This window comes from Phyllobates terribilis, unplaced genomic scaffold (genome assembly GCF_046119375.1).
Source record: "Phyllobates terribilis strain yellow unplaced genomic scaffold, ASM4611937v1 Scaffold_3__8_contigs__length_932513732, whole genome shotgun sequence".
Lineage (NCBI taxonomy): Eukaryota > Metazoa > Chordata > Amphibia > Anura > Dendrobatidae > Phyllobates > Phyllobates terribilis.
In genome coordinates, this window is record NW_027362763.1 from 653,771,705 (window position 1) to 653,789,385 (window position 17,681).

Consider the following 17,681-nt stretch of genomic DNA (forward strand, 5'->3'; position numbering starts at 1 on the left):
ATTCAGTTATTTAATGTTGTTGAAAAAAAGCAGATCACAGACATGGCACAAAACTAAAGTCATTTCAAATGGCAACTTTATGGCTTTAAGAAACACTAAAATAAATCAAGATAAAAAATGTGGTACTCAGTAAGGGTAATTTTTTTTCAGACCAAGTAGAGGGAAAAAATTATGGAATCACTCAATTCTGAGGAAAAAATTATGGAATCGTGAAAAACTAACACACAAAAGAACACTCCAATACATCACTAGTATTTTGTTTCACCACCTCTGGCTTTAATAACAGCTTGCAGTCTCTGAGGCATGGACTTAATGAGTGACAAACAGTACTCTTCATCAATCTGGCTCCAACTGTCTCTGATTGCTCTTGCCAGATCAGCTTTGCAGGTTGGAACCTTGTCATGGACCATTTTCTTCAACTTCCACCAAAGATTTTCAATTGGATTGAGATCCGGACTATTTGCAGGCCATGACATTGACCTTATGTGTCTTCTTTCAAGGAATGTTTTCACAGTTTTTGCTCTATGGCAGGATGCATTATCATCTTGAAAAATGATGTCATCGTCCCCAAACATCCTTTCAATTGATGGAATAAGAAAACTGTCCAAAATATCAATGTAAACTTGGTCATTTATTGGCGATGTAATGACAGCCATCTCCCCAGGGCCTTTACCTGACATGCAGCCTCATATCATCAATGACTGTGGGAATGTGCATGTTCTCTTCATGCCGTCATCTTTATAAATCTCATTGGAACGGCACCAAACAAAAGTTCCAGCATCATCACCTTGCCCAATGCAGATTCGCGATTCATCACTGAATATGACTTTCATCCAGTCATCCACAGTCCACGATTGCTTTTCCTTAGCCCATTGTGACCTTGCTTTTTCCTGTTTAGGTGTTAATGATGGCTTATGTTTAGCTTTTCTGTATGTAAACCCCATTTCCTTTAGGCGGTTTCTTACAGTTCGGTCACAGACAATAACATCCACTTCCTCGTCCCTTGCCACGCGCCTATTTTAAATGGAAAATATTTTGCACGCTCCCTACAAATTGCTGAATTTGTACCGCAATGATATGTGATACGTCTGACGGACACCCACGGTTTTAAATACCGGCTTTGTAGGTTACTATTATTGGCAGCGACCACGTGTGAATAGCTTCACCAACACACTTCTGCTAAACTGTAAATGTTGTAGAATATTTTACACGTTCCCTACAAATTTCTGGATTTGTACAGCAGTAACATGGGATAACATCTGTGCTAACAAGCAAATGGAGCAGTAAAATGTTGGATTCTATGGCTTGTTACGAAAATAATCAGGATTAAGAGCAAACAAAAAAAAAAGCCCTGATATCTAGTCCAATGGCTATCTTTAACAGGCAGCAGCGGATAGAACGTGCAATGGCCACTATTGTGCTAGATAGTGTCCACAATCTCTGCCTGCCTAACTCCTGCTATCACCACTGATTATATGCAGCTGGATTAGTCCTCAGAAGGAATGTTAGTTCCAATGGATATAAATATAATCCTGGAGCACCTACATCTAACTAACTATTACACCGCCAATTCTCTCCCTAGCTCCTCTCCCTACACTGTCTGATCCGGAGTGACTGTGACGAGCATGGCAGCGCCAGGTCTGATATAGACCCGATGACGCTGTGCGGCCAGCCAATCACTGTAATGCCACAACCAACATGGCTGCGGCATTACAGTGCATGTCAGGCAATCCCTGCATGTTCATTGGCTCTCTAAAGAGCGCCAAACATGCAGGGAGGGGACCGGAGCTCCCGTCCGAGCAACCCTGGAAATACTCACTGAGCATCTTGAGGAGTGATGAGCATGCTTGCTCATCACTAGTCCGGATATTTCCAGTACGGAAAAAAACAGTACTGGAGATATTAGTGTCCATGTGTGTGATACCTGTGGCTACCGTACACCGCATCAGTATCACACGTATCGGCGCCTGGGAATCAGCATACAGTTAGTGCTGTTCCCAAGCGCCGGGTGCTGAACACTGCCCTCATCATTGTCCCCTGCTTGTGCTGCGATAAGCGCTAGCAAGGGACAATGATGAGAGTAGTATTCAGCCCCCGCTGTGTCCTGGTGTAAAAATAGGAATAAAATATAAAAAAATCCTTATAGTCACCTGTCCGAAGATGTCCCCCGCTGTAATTTACCTGACTACTCACGCTGGGGAGAATGACTCACTGCAGCTAGCGGGCCCCAGACCTCCGCTGAGCTCACCGAGCGGTGTCCTGTCACTCCAGAGCTCAGCGGAGGTCCAAGGCTCGCTCGCTGCAGTGAGTCATTCTCTCTGGCTCCTCATTGTGAGCAGTCAGGTGGATTACAGCGTGGAACACTTAGGACAGGTGAGTGAGTATGAGGATTTTTTTATTTTATTCTTATTTTTACACTTGCTGGACAAAGCGGGGGCTGAATACTACTCTCATCATTGTCCCTTGCTAGCGCTCATCGCAGCACAAGCAGTGGACAATGATGAGGGCAGCGTTCAGCACCCTACGCTTGGAGACAGCGCTAACTGTACTGCGGATTCCCAGGCGCCAGTACGTGTCACACTGATGACACACGGAAGTCATCCGTGTGTCATCACTGTGTACACGTGCGAAACATTTTGCGTCCCGTGATGTGAGAAAAAATGGACGTCAGCGTGTTTTGCTTATGGACACACTGTCTGAGGAAACACACGGACATGTGCACAGAACGATTCATTAAAATGGGTCTATGCGTGTCAGGGTCTCCAGTACGTGTGGAAATGGACACGACACGTACTGGAAACATGGACGTCGGAAACGCGCCTTAAGAAGTAGGTTGGATGTCTGGCCATTGCTATGTGGAAGCCAGAAAAAAACAGCAGCGCTTGAGAGCCCCATAGGGTGATAATGGAGGTCAGACTGAGCATGTGCACTGCTGATCAAAGAATGGAGGTCAGACTGAGCATGTGCACTGCTCATCAAAGAATGGAGGTCAGACTGAGCATGTGCACTGCTGATCAATTCTACAAGATATAAAGTGCCGCATTGTGCTGGATAGGACGGGTGATAAGGAGTTATCCAGTGAAAACAAGTTCTCTCTACTCATGCTTGATAGTATTGTTATGAGATAATACAGTTTCATCTGATCAATAGTACGTATACCTATCCATCTACTTTAGATTTGAGTTACTGCAAATTAGGTCCTCCTCCTTGGCTAAAAATACTCACAATTTGTAAGAAGCGCCCTTTTACCACTCTGTAAAATATGTAATGTGATCTCTGCCAGATTCTGTCCTATGGAAGATCGGCAGCGCCAGCAGTCAGGCCCCGGAGCGGCGGCAGCGCCAGCAGTCAGGCCCCGGAGCGGAGCCAGCTCCCGCAGTCAGGCCCCGGAGCGGAGCCAGCTCCCGCAGTCAGGCCCCGGAGCGGAGCCAGCTCCCGCAGTCAGGCCCCGGAGCGGCGCCAGCTTCCGCAGTCAGGCCCCGGAGCGGCGCCAGCTCCAGCAGTCAGGCTCCGCCAGCTCCAGCAGTCAGGTCCCGAAGCGGCGCCAGCTCCAGCAGTCAGGCCCCGGAGCGACGCCAGCGCCAGCAGTCAGGCCCCGAGGCGGCGCCAGCAGTCAGACCCTCAGCGAAAATAAACTTTACCAAAATGCCTCTTTACAAACAAAAAAGATCTGTCAAAAAATGTTTTGCCCCATATATGACCTGGACGGCTAATCAGACTGTTTGGGCCACATGGAAAGCCAAGTTACATAAGCGAGTGGGTTTTTTAACCCCTTCATGACAGGGCCATTTTCAGTTTTCGTTTTTTAGCTCCCCTTCTTCCCAGAGCCATAACTTTTTTTTATTTTTTGGGTTAATATGGCCATGTTAGGGCTTATTTTTTTGCAGGACGAGTTGTACTTTTTAATGACACCACTGGTTTTACCATATTGTGTACTGGAAAACAGAAATTCCAAGTGCGGTGAAATTGCAAAAAAAAAAAAGTGAAATTCCACAGTGGTCTGTTACCACGTTCACTAAATACTAACACTGATTCTCCAGGTCGTTACGAGTTCGTAGACACCAAACATGTACAGGTTCTTTTTTATTTAAGTGGTGAAAAAAAATCCAAAGTTTGTTAGAAAAAAAAAAAATGGCGCCATTTTCTGAGACCAGTTAAGTCTCCATTTTTCGGGATCTGGGGCCGGGTGAGGGATTAGTTTTTGTGCGCTGAGCTTACGTTTTTTACTGATACCATTTTGGGGTAGATACGATATTTTGATCGCCCGTTATTGCATTTCATTGCAATGTTGCAGCGACAAAGAAAAACGTAATTCTGGAGTTTTGATTTTTTTTCTCGTTACGCCGTTTACCGATCGGATTAATTATTTTTATATATTGATCGATCGGGCGATTCTGAAAGCAGCGATACCAAATATTTGCATATCTGATTTTTTTATGGTTTTATTTTGAATGGGGTTAAAAGGATTTAGTGCGGGTCTACATGTCAGGACTTTGCTGCAGATCGTTTCCCCAACAAATCGCAATGTGTGAACACGCCCTGATCCAGATCAACCCGCAGTTTCTCTTCACTAACGTTACACCAATATTTATAATTATAGAAATGAAAATTCAGCCCGTAGTTCTCAAACAGCTTCATTAAAACACCCAGGAGACAGATCTAAATATATATTTATACAAATATAGAACAATGAACTTTACAGAGCAATAAGTAGAATTAAGCCGCGCTGGATATTAGGGCTAAGGAAAACAAATACTTTTTGCACCCGAGTTCCCGGCGCTATAGTTGTAAAAAAAAGTTGAAAAATGTGATTTCTGTATTTACTATGAAATTCCTTTCTGGTTGAATACATTAGCGGACACAAGAGTGTGAGTATACACCCGGCCACTAGAGGGCATTCCATCTTGTAAACTGAGATATACCAGGGTCAGGGAGGTGGTGTCCATGTGAGCCATCCAGATCTCCCTGAAGGAGAGACGTCCCCCCAAGCTGAAATGACCACAGGAGGGGGGGGGGGACAATGGGGAAAAAGGAGGGGGGAGACACAATGGGGAAAAAGGAGGGGGGAGACACAAGGAGGGAAAAAGGAGGGGGGAGACACAAGGAGGGAAAAAGGAGGGGGGAGACACAAGGAGGGAAAAAGGAGGGGGAGAAACAAGGGGGAAAAAGGAGGGGGGAGACACAAGGGGGAAAAAGGAGGGGGGAGACACAAGGGGGAAAAAGGAGGGGGGAGATGTGGCACCCCAGGGGTCTGGTTTCCACAGTAATGCAATGTTATGTCTGAGAGCAGGTGGGAGGTCTCTTGGTCAGGGATCCTGTGCATGCCACACCTCCTGCCCAGTCCTGGGAGGGGAAGAACTTCCCCTATATAAAACTAGGGCTGAGGCAGGGTTAGAGAGTTCAGAGGGAGAGTGCAGCCAGGAGGGCTGACAGGGAGCTGTGGCTCCGGCTGGGCCCAGCTCCTGGGCCATGCCAGAAGTAGAGAAGAGAAGCAGCATAGGAAGAAACAACAGGAGCTCTGTGGGAGCAGTGCTACAAGGAGTCAGGGGCTGGCAGCTGCAGAGCTCGCCCTGACTGAGAAGATTTCTTACCGGACCCGGAGTCCGAGGCTGTGGGGACTAACTCCTACCCAGCAGCAGAATCCGTCAGGCAGGGGATTTCAGGTCCTCTGGCCAAGAAACCCGAAGGCACGGTCACACGCATGGGACCAGCACCGCCGTCATGGAGCGGAAGCTACTAGAAGGCCCCGAGTCACCGGCCATACGGGTGAGCACCACACGGTACACTCAGGGACGTGGGCTACTTATACCCGCCTCTAGCAAGGTAGCCAGAAGAGTACAGTCAGTTTGGGAGGCCTACAACTCCGCCTGGCCAGGGGAGATCCCATCTGCTCAAGGACTGACCAGGCCCCGATCGCTAGCCAGTACTCCGGGAGGGTCTATCTTTGTCACCAGTAAAGACCCTGAATCACACCGCAGCGTCTCTGAGTGATTCCTGCTACCCCCATCATCCACATCGGCTGCCCTGAGGCCATACCCCTCCCGTTGGGGGTTATACCATCTACGCTGCACTATCCTACCACCGGCCTCAGCGGTCTGCCCTGCAGCGGCAGCTCCATAGCTGCATTCAACGGGTGGCGTAGTCGTCCTACATCTACCGCTGATACAGCGCCACTTAGTCTGACTCCCTGGGCACGGACCGGGTCACCGCCACGAGACTACAACCCTCAACAGATCCGGCTCCGGGTAAGCTCCCGCCTGCGCAACGCAGCGCGACACAGGCCCAGGGGCGCGTCAACTTTTGGCGTAGTCGGCAGGATCTCGTGTCCGCAACCACCGGGTACTGCGTGCCTGAAAAAGACTGTTCAAACTTACCTGTGGTGAAGATTCCCGCCATCCGGCGCCATCTTCCGCTTCCTTCCCGCCATCGGTGGAGTTTTCCCGCCATCCGGCGCCATCTTCAGCCTTCTTCCCGCCATACGTGGAGTTTTCCCGCCATTGGACGCCATCCTGAGGACGCCGCGCGGGAAGAAGAGGGGCGTGGACTCCGAAAGCGCGCGAGAACTGAAGCCCCGCCTCACGTCCGGACGTTGCGTAAGGTCCTGAAAGGAGCCCAGCAGACGCCGACGTCACAGGAGCGCAACGGAAGGTCCTCAACCCTGACGATCCACTGCGGAGCCGCGGCCTACGGAAGAGGATCATCGCAAGGTAGGCCACGGTCCACTAGGGGGGAGAAGGATGCCGGATACGGAGGAGAGCTTCACCGCTTCAACCCCCGCCAGCGCCACCGCTGTTGCGGTCATGCCTTTCACCATGCCCTATATCCCGGGGGCAACCTGGCTACCCCAGTACTCAGGGGAGTCACATACCCTGCATGACTTTAGAGAAAAGCTGGATAGCCTCTTCCAGGTGTACCCCCTCACAGAGGAGCAAAAAGTGAGCATCCTGGTGGCCCAATTAACCGGGGCAGCCCAAAGGGAGGTAAAGTCCTGGCCACCTGGGAGGAGGACTGTCGCAGAGATACTAACCCAGCTAACCGAGGAGGAGCTGCAGTACTACCAATACGAGGAAAGCCAAGAGGACCCGGACGGGTCTGAGGACTACCCTCAGGAGGGAGCACAAAGAGGACATAGCTACTGAAGGAAAGTAGCGTGAATAAAGAGCTGTAAATAGTTACCCGTAAGGGTACAAGGACTGCTGCTAATTAAAATATGGTCCCCGTTGGGATTAGTGAATTGTTCCCCATGTGCCCCTATCTTAAACCAGGCTGAGGACTGTGAGCAGCCATTCCTTATCCCCACTGGCCGAGGACTGAGAGCGGCCATATCCTGTAAATAATTATGTGTTTCTAGTTATTTTTAGGAGTCCTTGGTGGATTTACCGGGAATCCTTGTACAATTGGTTGGAGCGTAACCCAGGAATGGACTAAAAGACTGTTAAGGACTCGGGGCAGGACAGACCCCTACCTGGTTACGTCTCCCTGTTTTGGTGAAATGGACACCTTTGTTTTCTTCAAAGACTGCACCTGGTTGCGGACACGCCGTAACCATCTTTATGTGTTTTTCTTATTGTATTATTATTGTTTATACCTTGTTATGTTTTTCTAAAAATATGTTTAGTCCCGGAGTACTAAATTTCACTAGGGGGGAATGTGGCACCCCAGGGGTCTGGTTTCCACAGTAACAAGCAATGTTATGTCTGAGAGCAGGTGGGAGGTCTCTTGGTCAGGAATCCTGTGCATGCCACACCTCCTGCCCAGTCCTGGGAGGGGAAGAACTTCCCCTATATAAACCTAGGGCTGAGGCAGGGTTAGAGAGTTCAGAGGGAGAGTGCAGCCAGGAGGGCTGACAGGGAGCTGTGGCTCCGGCTGGGCCCAGCTCCTGGGCCATGCCAGAAGTAGAGAAGAGAAGCAGCATAGGAAGAAACAACAGGAGCTCTGTGGGAGCAGTGCTACAAGGAGTCAGGGGCTGGCAGCTGCAGAGCTCGCCCTGACTGAGAAGATTTCTTACCGGACCCGGAGTCCGAGGCTGTGGGGACTAACTCCTACCCAGCAGCAGAATCCGTCAGGCAGGGGATTTCAGGTCCTCTGGCCAAGAAACCCGAAGGCACGGTCACACGCATGGGACCAGCACCGCCGTCATGGAGCGGAAGCTACTAGAAGGCCCCGAGTCACCGGCCATACGGGTGAGCACCACACGGTACACTCAGGGACGTGGGCTACTTATACCCGCCTCTAGCAAGGTAGCCAGAAGAGTACAGTCAGTTTGGGAGGCCTACAACTCCGCCTGGCCAGGGGGGATACCATCTGCTCAAGGACTGACCAGGCCCCGATCGCTAGCCAGTACTCCGGGAGGGTCTATCTTTGTCACCAGTAAAGACCCTGAATCACACCGCAGCGTCTCTGAGTGATTCCTGCTACCCCCATCATCCACGTCGGCTGCCCTGAGGCCATACCCCTCCCGTTGAGGGTTATACCATCTACGCTGCACTATCCTACCACCGGCCTCAGCGGTCTGCCCTGCAGCGGCAGCTCCATAGCTGCATTCAACGGGTGGCGTAGTCGTCCTACATCTACCGCTGATACAGCGCCACTTAGTCTGACTCCCTGGGCACGGACCGGGTCACCGCCACGAGACTACAACCCTCAACAGATCCGGCTCCGGGTAAGCTCCCGCCTGCGCAACGCAGCGCGACACAGGCCCAGGGGCGCGTCAGAGACACAATGGGGAAAAAGGAGGGGGGAGACACAATGGGGAAAAAGGAGGGGGGAGACACAAGGGGGAAAAAGGAGGGGGGAGACACAAGGGGGAAAAAGGAGGGGGGAGACACAAGGGGGAAAAAGGAGGGGGGAGACACAAGGGGGAAAAAGGAGGGGGAGACACAAGGAGGGAAAGGAGGGGGGAGACAAGGGGGGAAAGGAGGGGAAGACAAGGGGGGAAAGGAGGGGGGAGACACAAGGGGGAAAAAGGAGGGGGGAGACACAAGGGGGAAAAAGGAGGGGGAGACACGGGGGAAAAGGAGAGGGGGAAAAGGAGAGGGGGAAAAGGAAAGGGGGAAAAGGAAAGGGGGAAAAGGAAAGGGGGAAAAGGAAAGGGGGAAAAGGAAAGGGGGAAAAGGAAAGGGGGAAAAGGAAAGGGGGAGGCACTGGAAAGAGGGGGAAGAAGAGACACGGGACCCCTACGCAAGTAGCAGCACCTCCTTTTTCCCCACGCAGGCCCTCAGAATTCAGCCCAATGCAAGTAACAGGCCCCCCTCCTTCCCCACGAAGACCCCCAGCACGCAGCCCCATGCACCTTCCCCATGCAGACCCCCAGCCTCATACAAGTAGCAGTGCCCCCTCCTTCCCCACGCAGACCACCTACAACGTTCCCCTGTTCAGCCCTCATGCAGGACCATCCACTTATCTGCGCCCCCAGACCCCCTCAGCTCCTCGGTGTCATCTCCACAGCCTCAGCAGCCGAGGGCGCCTTCCAGTATCAGGATTGCAATGGAGAATCAGACCCCGCCCCTTCCCGTGACATCATCAAATTGCATGTTCGCATGGGTATGACGTCAGCAGATGTCCTTTAGCAGACTTGGATTTAGTCTCTCCCCAGCCATGAGACCCGTGTCTGCGCGGGGTACGGACCGGCACTACCGGATGACGGGATTTATCAACGGTTTCCATAGTTTCCCGCCGTCTTCCCGTTGCTATGGGTACAGGCACGTTCGGCATTCAGCTTCTCCCGTCTGGTCCTGACTGCCTCGGCCACTGATTAGTCGGGCGCTGAATGTTCGGCCGCTGATTGGTCGGGCACTGAATGTTCGGCCGCTGATTGGTCGGGCACTGAATGTTCGGCCGCTGATTGGTCGGTCGCTGAATGTTCGGCCGCTGATTGGTTGGTCGCTGAATGTTCGGCCGCTGATTGGTCGGGTGCCGCTGTGTTTGGTTGTCGGCGCTTGATGACGTGCGGCTGAGGGAGCGCTCGGCGGGTGATTACTCTGCTCTGACCGTCAGTTCCTTCGGTTGCTCCCGTGTTGGCCCTCCCACTGGAAGCCGCGGATGAGCGGCTGGAAAAATGTCGGACACCGCGGCTGCGAGCAACGACGAGGGAGGCGGCAGAATGTGCTGGTGTCTGCGGAGACTGGGAGAAAGCCAAGATCTATTACTGCTGCCTGAGGGGGAAGAGGTGAGAAGATGGCGCCCCAATACACACCTGACAGGAGGGGCCCCCCGATATATACGCACCTGACAGGAGGGGCCTCCCGATATATATATACACACCTGACAGGAGGGGCCCCCCGATATATATACACAGCTGACTGGAGGGGCCCCCCGATATATAAACACCTGACAGGAGGGCCCCCCGATATATAAACACCTGACAGGAGGGCCCCCCCACCCGATATAACCCGATATATATATACACGGCTGACAGGAGGGGCCCCCTGATATATATACACACCTGACAGGAGGGGCCCCCCGATATATATGCACAGCTGACTGGATGAGCCCACCGATATATATGCACCTGACAGGAGGGGCCCCCCGATATATATACACAGCTGACTGGAGGGGCCCCCCGATATATACGCACCTGACAGGAGGGGCCCCCCGATATATATACACAGCTGACTGGAGGGGCCTCCCGATATATACACAGCTGACTGGAGGGGCCCCCCGATATATACGCACCTGACAGGAGGGGCCCCCCGATATATATACACAGCTGACTGGAGGGGCCCCCCGATATATACGCACCTGACAGGGGGGGCCTCCCGATATATACACAGCTGACTGGAGGGGCCCCCCGATTTATACGCACCTGACAGGAGGGGCCCCCCGATATATATACACAGCTGACTGGAGGGGCCCCCCGATATATATGCACCTGACAGGAGGGGCCCCCCGATATATATACACAGCTGACTGGAGGGGCCCCCCGATATATATGCACCTGACTGGAGGGGCCCCCCGATATATATACACAGCTGACTGGAGGGGCCCCCCGATATATATGCACCTGACAGGAGGGGCCCCCCCGATATATATACACAGCTGACAGGAGGGGCCTCCCGATATATACGCACCTGACAGGAGGGGCCTCCCGATATATACGCACCTGACAGGAGGGGCCTCCCGATATATACGCACCTGACAGGAGGGGCCTCCCGATATATACGCACCTGACAGGAGGGGCCTCCCGATATATACGCACCTGACAGGAGGGGCCTCCCGATATATACGCACCTGACAGGAGGGCCCCCCCACCCGATATAACCCGATATATATATACACGGCTGACAGGAGGGGCCACCTGATATATATACACGGCTGACAGGAGGGGCCCCCTGATATATATACACACCTGACAGGAGGGGGCCCCCGATATATATGCACAGCTGACTGGAGGGGCCCCCCGATATATATGCACCTGACAGGAGGGGCCCCCCGATATATATACACAGCTGACTGGAGGGGCCCCCCGATATATACGCACCTGACAGGAGGGGCCCCCCGATATATACGCACCTGACAGGAGGGGCCCCCCGATATATATACACAGCTGACTGGAGGGGCCCCCCGATATATACGCACCTGACAGGGGGGGCCTCCCGATATATACACAGCTGACTGGAGGGGCCCCCCGATATATACGCACCTGACAGGAGGGGCCCCCCGATATATATACACAGCTGACTGGAGGGGCCCCCCGATATATATGCACCTGACAGGAGGGGCCCCCCGATATATATACACAGCTGACTGGAGGGGCCCCCCGATATATACGCACCTGACAGGAGGGGCCCCCCGATATATATACACAGCTGACTGGAGGGGCCCCCCCGATATATATGCACCTGACAGGAGGGGCCCCCCCGATATATATACACAGCTGACTGGAGGGGCCTCCCGATATATACGCACCTGACAGGAGGGGCCCCCTGATATATACGCACCTGACAGGAGGGGCCTCCCGATATATACGCACCTGACAGGAGGGGCCTCCCGATATATACGCACCTGACAGGAGGGGCCTCCCGATATATACGCACCTGACAGGAGGGGCCTCCCGATATATACGCACCTGACAGGAGGGGCCTCCCGATATATACGCACCTGACAGGAGGGGCCTCCCGATATATACGCACCTGACAGGAGGGGCCTCCCGATATATACGCACCTGACAGGAGGGGCCTCCCGATATATACGCACCTGACAGGAGGGGCCTCCCGATATATACACACCTGACAGGAGGGCCCCCCCACCCGATATAACCCGATATATATATATACACGGCTGACAGGAGGGGCCACCTGATATATATACACGGCTGACAGGAAGGGCCCCCTGATATATATACACACCTGACAGGAGGGGGCCCCCGATATATATGCACAGCTGACTGGAGGGGCCCCCCGATATATATGCACCTGACAGGAGGGGCCCCCCGATATATATACACAGCTGACTGGAGGGGCCCCCCGATATATATACACAGCTGACAGGAGGGGCCCCCCGATATATATACACAGCTGACAGGAGGGGCCCCCCGATATATATGCACCTGACAGGAGGGGCCCCCCGATATATATACACAGCTGACTGGAGGGGCCTCCCGATATATACACACCTGACAGGAGGGGCCCCCTGATATATACGCACCTGACAAGAGGGGCCTCCCGATATATACGCACCTGACAGGAGGGGCCTCCCGATATATACACACCTGACAGGAGGGGCCCCCCGATATATACACACCTGACAGGAGGGCCCCCCCACCCGATATATATACACACCTGACAACCCGATATATATACACACCTGACAGGAGGGCCCCCCCACCCGCCCCCCCCCACCCGATATATATATATATACACGGCTGACAGGAGGGGCCCCCCAGTATATACACAGCTGACAGGAGGGCCCCCCCACCCGATATATATACACAGCTGACAGGAGGGCCCCCCCACCCGATATATATATACACGGCTGACAGGAGGGGCCCCCCAGTATATACACAGCTGACAGGAGGGCCCCCCCACCCCCAGTATATACACAGCTGACAGGAGGGCCCCCCCACCCGATATATATACACAGCTGACAGGAGGGCCCCCCAGTATATACACAGCTGACAGGAGGGGCCCCCCGATATATACACAGCTGACAGGAGGGGCCCCCCGATATATACACAGCTGACAGGAGGGGCCCCCCGATATATACACAGCTGACAGGAGGGGCCCCCCGATATATACACAGCTGACAGGAGGGGCCCCCCGATATATACACACCTGACAGGAGGGCCCCCCCGATATATACACACCTGACAGGAGGGCCCCCCCGATATATACACACCTGACAGGAGGGGCCCCCCGATATATACACACCTGACAGGAGGGGCCCCCCGATATATACACACCTGACAGGAGGGGCCCCCCGATATATACACACCTGACAGGAGGGGCCCCCCGATATATACACACCTGACAGGAGGGGCCCCCCGGTATATACACAGCTGACAGGAGGGGCCCCCCGATATATATACACAGCTGACTGGAGGGGCCCCCCGATATATATACACAGCTGACTGGAGGGGCCCCCCGATATATATACACAGCTGACAGGAGGGGTCCCCGATATATATGCACCTGACAGGAGGGGCCCCCCTGATATATATACACAGCTGACTGGAGGGGCCCCCCGATATATATACACAGCTGACTGGAGGGGCCCCCCGATATATATACACAGCTGACTGGAGGGACCCCCCGATATATATGCACCTGACAGGAGGGGCCCCCCTGATATATATACACAGCTGACTGGAGGGGCCCCCCGATATATATACACAGCTGACTGGAGGGGCCCCCCGATATATATACACAGCTGACAGGAGGGGCCCCCCGATATATATACACAGCTGACAGGAGGGGCCCCCCGATATATATACACAGCTGACAGGAGGGGCCCCCCGATATATATAGATATATACACAGCTGACAGGAGGGGCCCCCCGATATATATACACAGCTGACAAGAGGGGTCCCCCGATATATATACACAGCTGACAGGAGGGACCCCCCGATATATATGCACCTGACAGGAGGGGCCCCCCTGATATATATACACAGCTGACTGGAGGGGCCCCCCGATATATATACACAGCTGACTGGAGGGGCCCCCCGATATATATACACAGCTGACAGGAGGGGCCCCCCGATATATATAGATATATACACAGCTGACAGGAGGGGCCCCCCGATATATATAGATATATACACAGCTGACAGGAGGGGCCCCCCGATATATATACACAGCTGACAAGAGGGGTCCCCCGATATATATACACAGCTGACAGGAGGGGCCCCCCGATATATAATAATATATTCCCAAAATGTACAAATGTTCTGTCGGCGTCTTCTCCCCCCATCTGTGCCCCCCCCCTCGCTGCTTTTTCCCCTTGACCCCGTACTCAGTGCCTGCCTGCACTCTCCCCCTCTGTGCTGGGCGCAGTACCTACCTCCCCACCGTCTTTCCCCTGTACCTATGTTGTCATTAGCCCTTCCTTAAGTTCACATCTGGGGTCTCCCAGCTGCAGGGGGCGCCGCGCCCCTACTGATCTTCATCTCTCTTTCAGGTTTCCTTGGGGAGGGGATTCAGTGTGATGTACCAGCTGTGCTCGGCTGCGTGCCCCCTCATGATCTCCCGCACCCACTGCTTCCTCAGGCAGAATGCGGAGGGGCAGTGGACAATTACCGACAACAATGTAAGTCTGACCCCCCAACTGCAGGAGCAGCATGATGTAGGGAATAATCCCTGCCAGGGCACGCAGGATGGGGAGGTGGGCATCTCTGGAGGGGCGAACTGCAAAAGAAAGGTCCCTCTACCCCTTCTCACCCGCAACCAAAAGGTAGAGGGGGATAATACAAGAAGGTGGGGGCAGCAGTAAAGGTCTGTAGCATTCACTATATGATGTACACAGTACAGGATGTCTTTACCACGGTGTGACACTAGATGGCGCCACATGTCAGTGTATTATGATGTGGCCATTGTGACTGTTATTAAGGTCTTGACCTTGTTAGTTTGATTTAGAGATACTCTCTCTGTCAGCGACAACTCTGATCCCTTGAATCTGTGCTGCCCAGGTCGCCTACCCCCGACTGCGGGCCTTGCCCCGGCCCCCCGGCTGCGGGCCCCGCCACTGTACCCGACTGCGTAGAACCATCTCAAGGAGGATCACAAGGAAATAGACAGCATGTGACTTAAAAATGAGTGTCTGAGCAAAGGGTCTGAAGACTTAAGACCATGTGAGATTTCAGGTTTTCTTTTTTAGTAAATTTGTAAAAAAAAACAGAAATGTAGAAATTTTTGCAGTCAAGATGGGAACAGAGTGCACTGTAATGAGAGAAACATGAACTTTATAGAATTTACCAAATGGCTGCAATGAAACAAAGAGTGAAAAATGTAAAGGGGTCTGAATACTTTCCGTACCCACTGTATGTACACAGTGACTGCACCAGCAGAATAGTGAGTGCAGCTCTGGAGTATAATACAGGAGGTAACTCAGGATCAGTAATGTAATGTATGTACACAGTGACTGCACCAGCAGAATAGTGAGTGCAGCTCTGGAGTATAATACAGGGTGTAACTCCGGATCAGTAATGTATTGTATGTACACAGTGACTGCACCAGCAGAATAGTGAGTGCAGCTCTGGAGTATAATACAGGGTGTAACTCCGGATCAGTAATGTAAAGTATGTACACAGTGACTGCACCAGCAGAATAGTGAGTGCAGCTCTGGAGTATAATACAGGAGGTAACTCAGGATCAGTAATGTAATGTATGTACACAGTGACTGCACCAGAAGAATAGTGAGTGCAGCTCTGGAGTATAATACAGGATGTAACTCAGGATCAGTAATGTAATGTATGTACACAGTGACTGCACCAGCAGAATAGTGAGTGCAGCTCTGGAGTATAATACAGGAGGTAACTCAGGATCAGTAATGTAATGTATGTACACAGTGACTGCACCAGCAGAATAGTGAGTGCAGCTCTGGAGTATAATACAGGAGGTAACTCAGGATCAGTAATGTAATGTATGTACACAGTGACTGCACCAGCAGAATAGTGAGTGCAGCTCTGGAGTATAATACAGGATGTAACTCAGGATCAGTAATGTATTGTATGTACACAGTGACTGCACCAGCAGAATAGTGAGTGCAGCTCTGGAGTATAATACAGGGTGTAACTCCGGATCAGTAATGTAAAGTATGTACACAGTGACTGCACCAGCAGAATAGTGAGTGCAGCTCTGGAGTATAATACAGGGTGTAACTCCGGATCAGTAATGTAAAGTATGTACACAGTGACTGCACCAGCAGAATAGTGAGTGCAGCTCTGGAGTATAATACAGGGTGTAACTCCGGATCAGTAATGTAAAGTATGTACACAGTGACTGCACCAGCAGAATAGTGAGTGCAGCTCTGGAGTATAATACAGGATGTAACTCAGGATCAGTAATGTAATGTATGTACACAGTGACTGCACCAGCAGAATAGTGAGTGCAGCTCTGGAGTATAATACAGGATGTAACTCAGGATCAGTAATGTATGTACACAGTGACTGCACCAGCAGAATAGTGAGTGCAGCTCTGGAGTATAATACAGGAGGTAACTCAGGATCAGTAATGTAATGTATGTACACAGTGACTGCACCAGCAGAATAGTGAGTGCAGCTCTGGAGTATAATACAGGATGTAACTCAGGATCAGTAATGTATTGTATGTACACAGTGACTGCACCAGCAGAATAGTGAGTGCAGCTCTGGAGTATAATACAGGGTGTAACTCCGGATCAGTAATGTAAAGTATGTACACAGTGACTGCACCAGCAGAATAGTGAGTGCAGCTCTGGAGTATAATACAGGATGTAACTCAGGATCAGTAATGTAATGTATGTACACAGTGACTGCACCAGCAGAATAGTGAGTGCAGCTCTGGAGTATAATACAGGATGTAACTCAGGATCAGAAATGTAATGTATGTACACAGTGACTGCACCAGCAGAATAGTGAGTGCAGCTCTGGAGTATAATACAGGAGGTAACTCAGGATCCGTAATGTAATGTATGTACACAGTGACTGCACCAGCAGAATAGTGAGTGCAGCTCTGGAGTATAATACAGGATGTAACTCAGGATCAGTAATGTATATACACAGTGACTGCACCAGCAGAATAGTGAGTGCAGCTCTAGAGTATAATACAGGATGTAACTCAGGATCAGTAATGTAATGTATGTACACAGTGACTGCACCAGCAGAATAGTGAGTGCAGCTCTGGAGTATAATACAGGATGTAACTCAGGATCAGTAATGTATGTACACAGTGACTGCACCAGCAGAATAGTGAGTGCAGCTCTGGAGTATAATACAGGAGGTAACTCAGGATCAGTAATGTAATGTATGTACACAGTGACTGCACCAGCAGAATAGTGAGTGCAGCTCTGGAGTATAATACAGGAGGTAACTCAGGATCAGTAATGTAATGTATGTACACAGTGACTGCACCAGCAGAATAGTGAGTGCAGCTCTGGAGTATAATACAGGATGTAACTCAGGATCAGTAATGTAATGTATGTACACAGTGACTGCACCAGCAGAATAGTGAGTGCAGCTCTGGAGTATAATACAGGATGTAACTCA

General features: G+C 51.7%; 1 protein-coding gene across 3 annotated transcripts in view; it reads left to right on the forward strand.

The window, feature by feature from the left end:
• Positions 1-9,910: 9,910 nt before the first annotated feature.
• RNF8 (ring finger protein 8) overlaps positions 9,911-17,681 on the forward strand; it is a 75,303-nt gene continuing 67,532 nt past the window's right edge. For 2 of the 3 annotated variants that reach the window (XM_073671682.1, XM_073671684.1), the window contains exons 1-2: positions 9,912-10,168; positions 14,618-14,746. In XM_073671682.1, coding sequence (XP_073527783.1) covers positions 10,058-10,168; positions 14,618-14,746 — 240 coding nt within the window. In that variant the 5' untranslated portion in view covers positions 9,912-10,057. Of the gene's footprint in view, positions 10,169-14,617; positions 14,747-17,681 lie in introns of all 3 variants that reach the window. The other variant, XM_073671683.1, reaches the window with a different exon arrangement.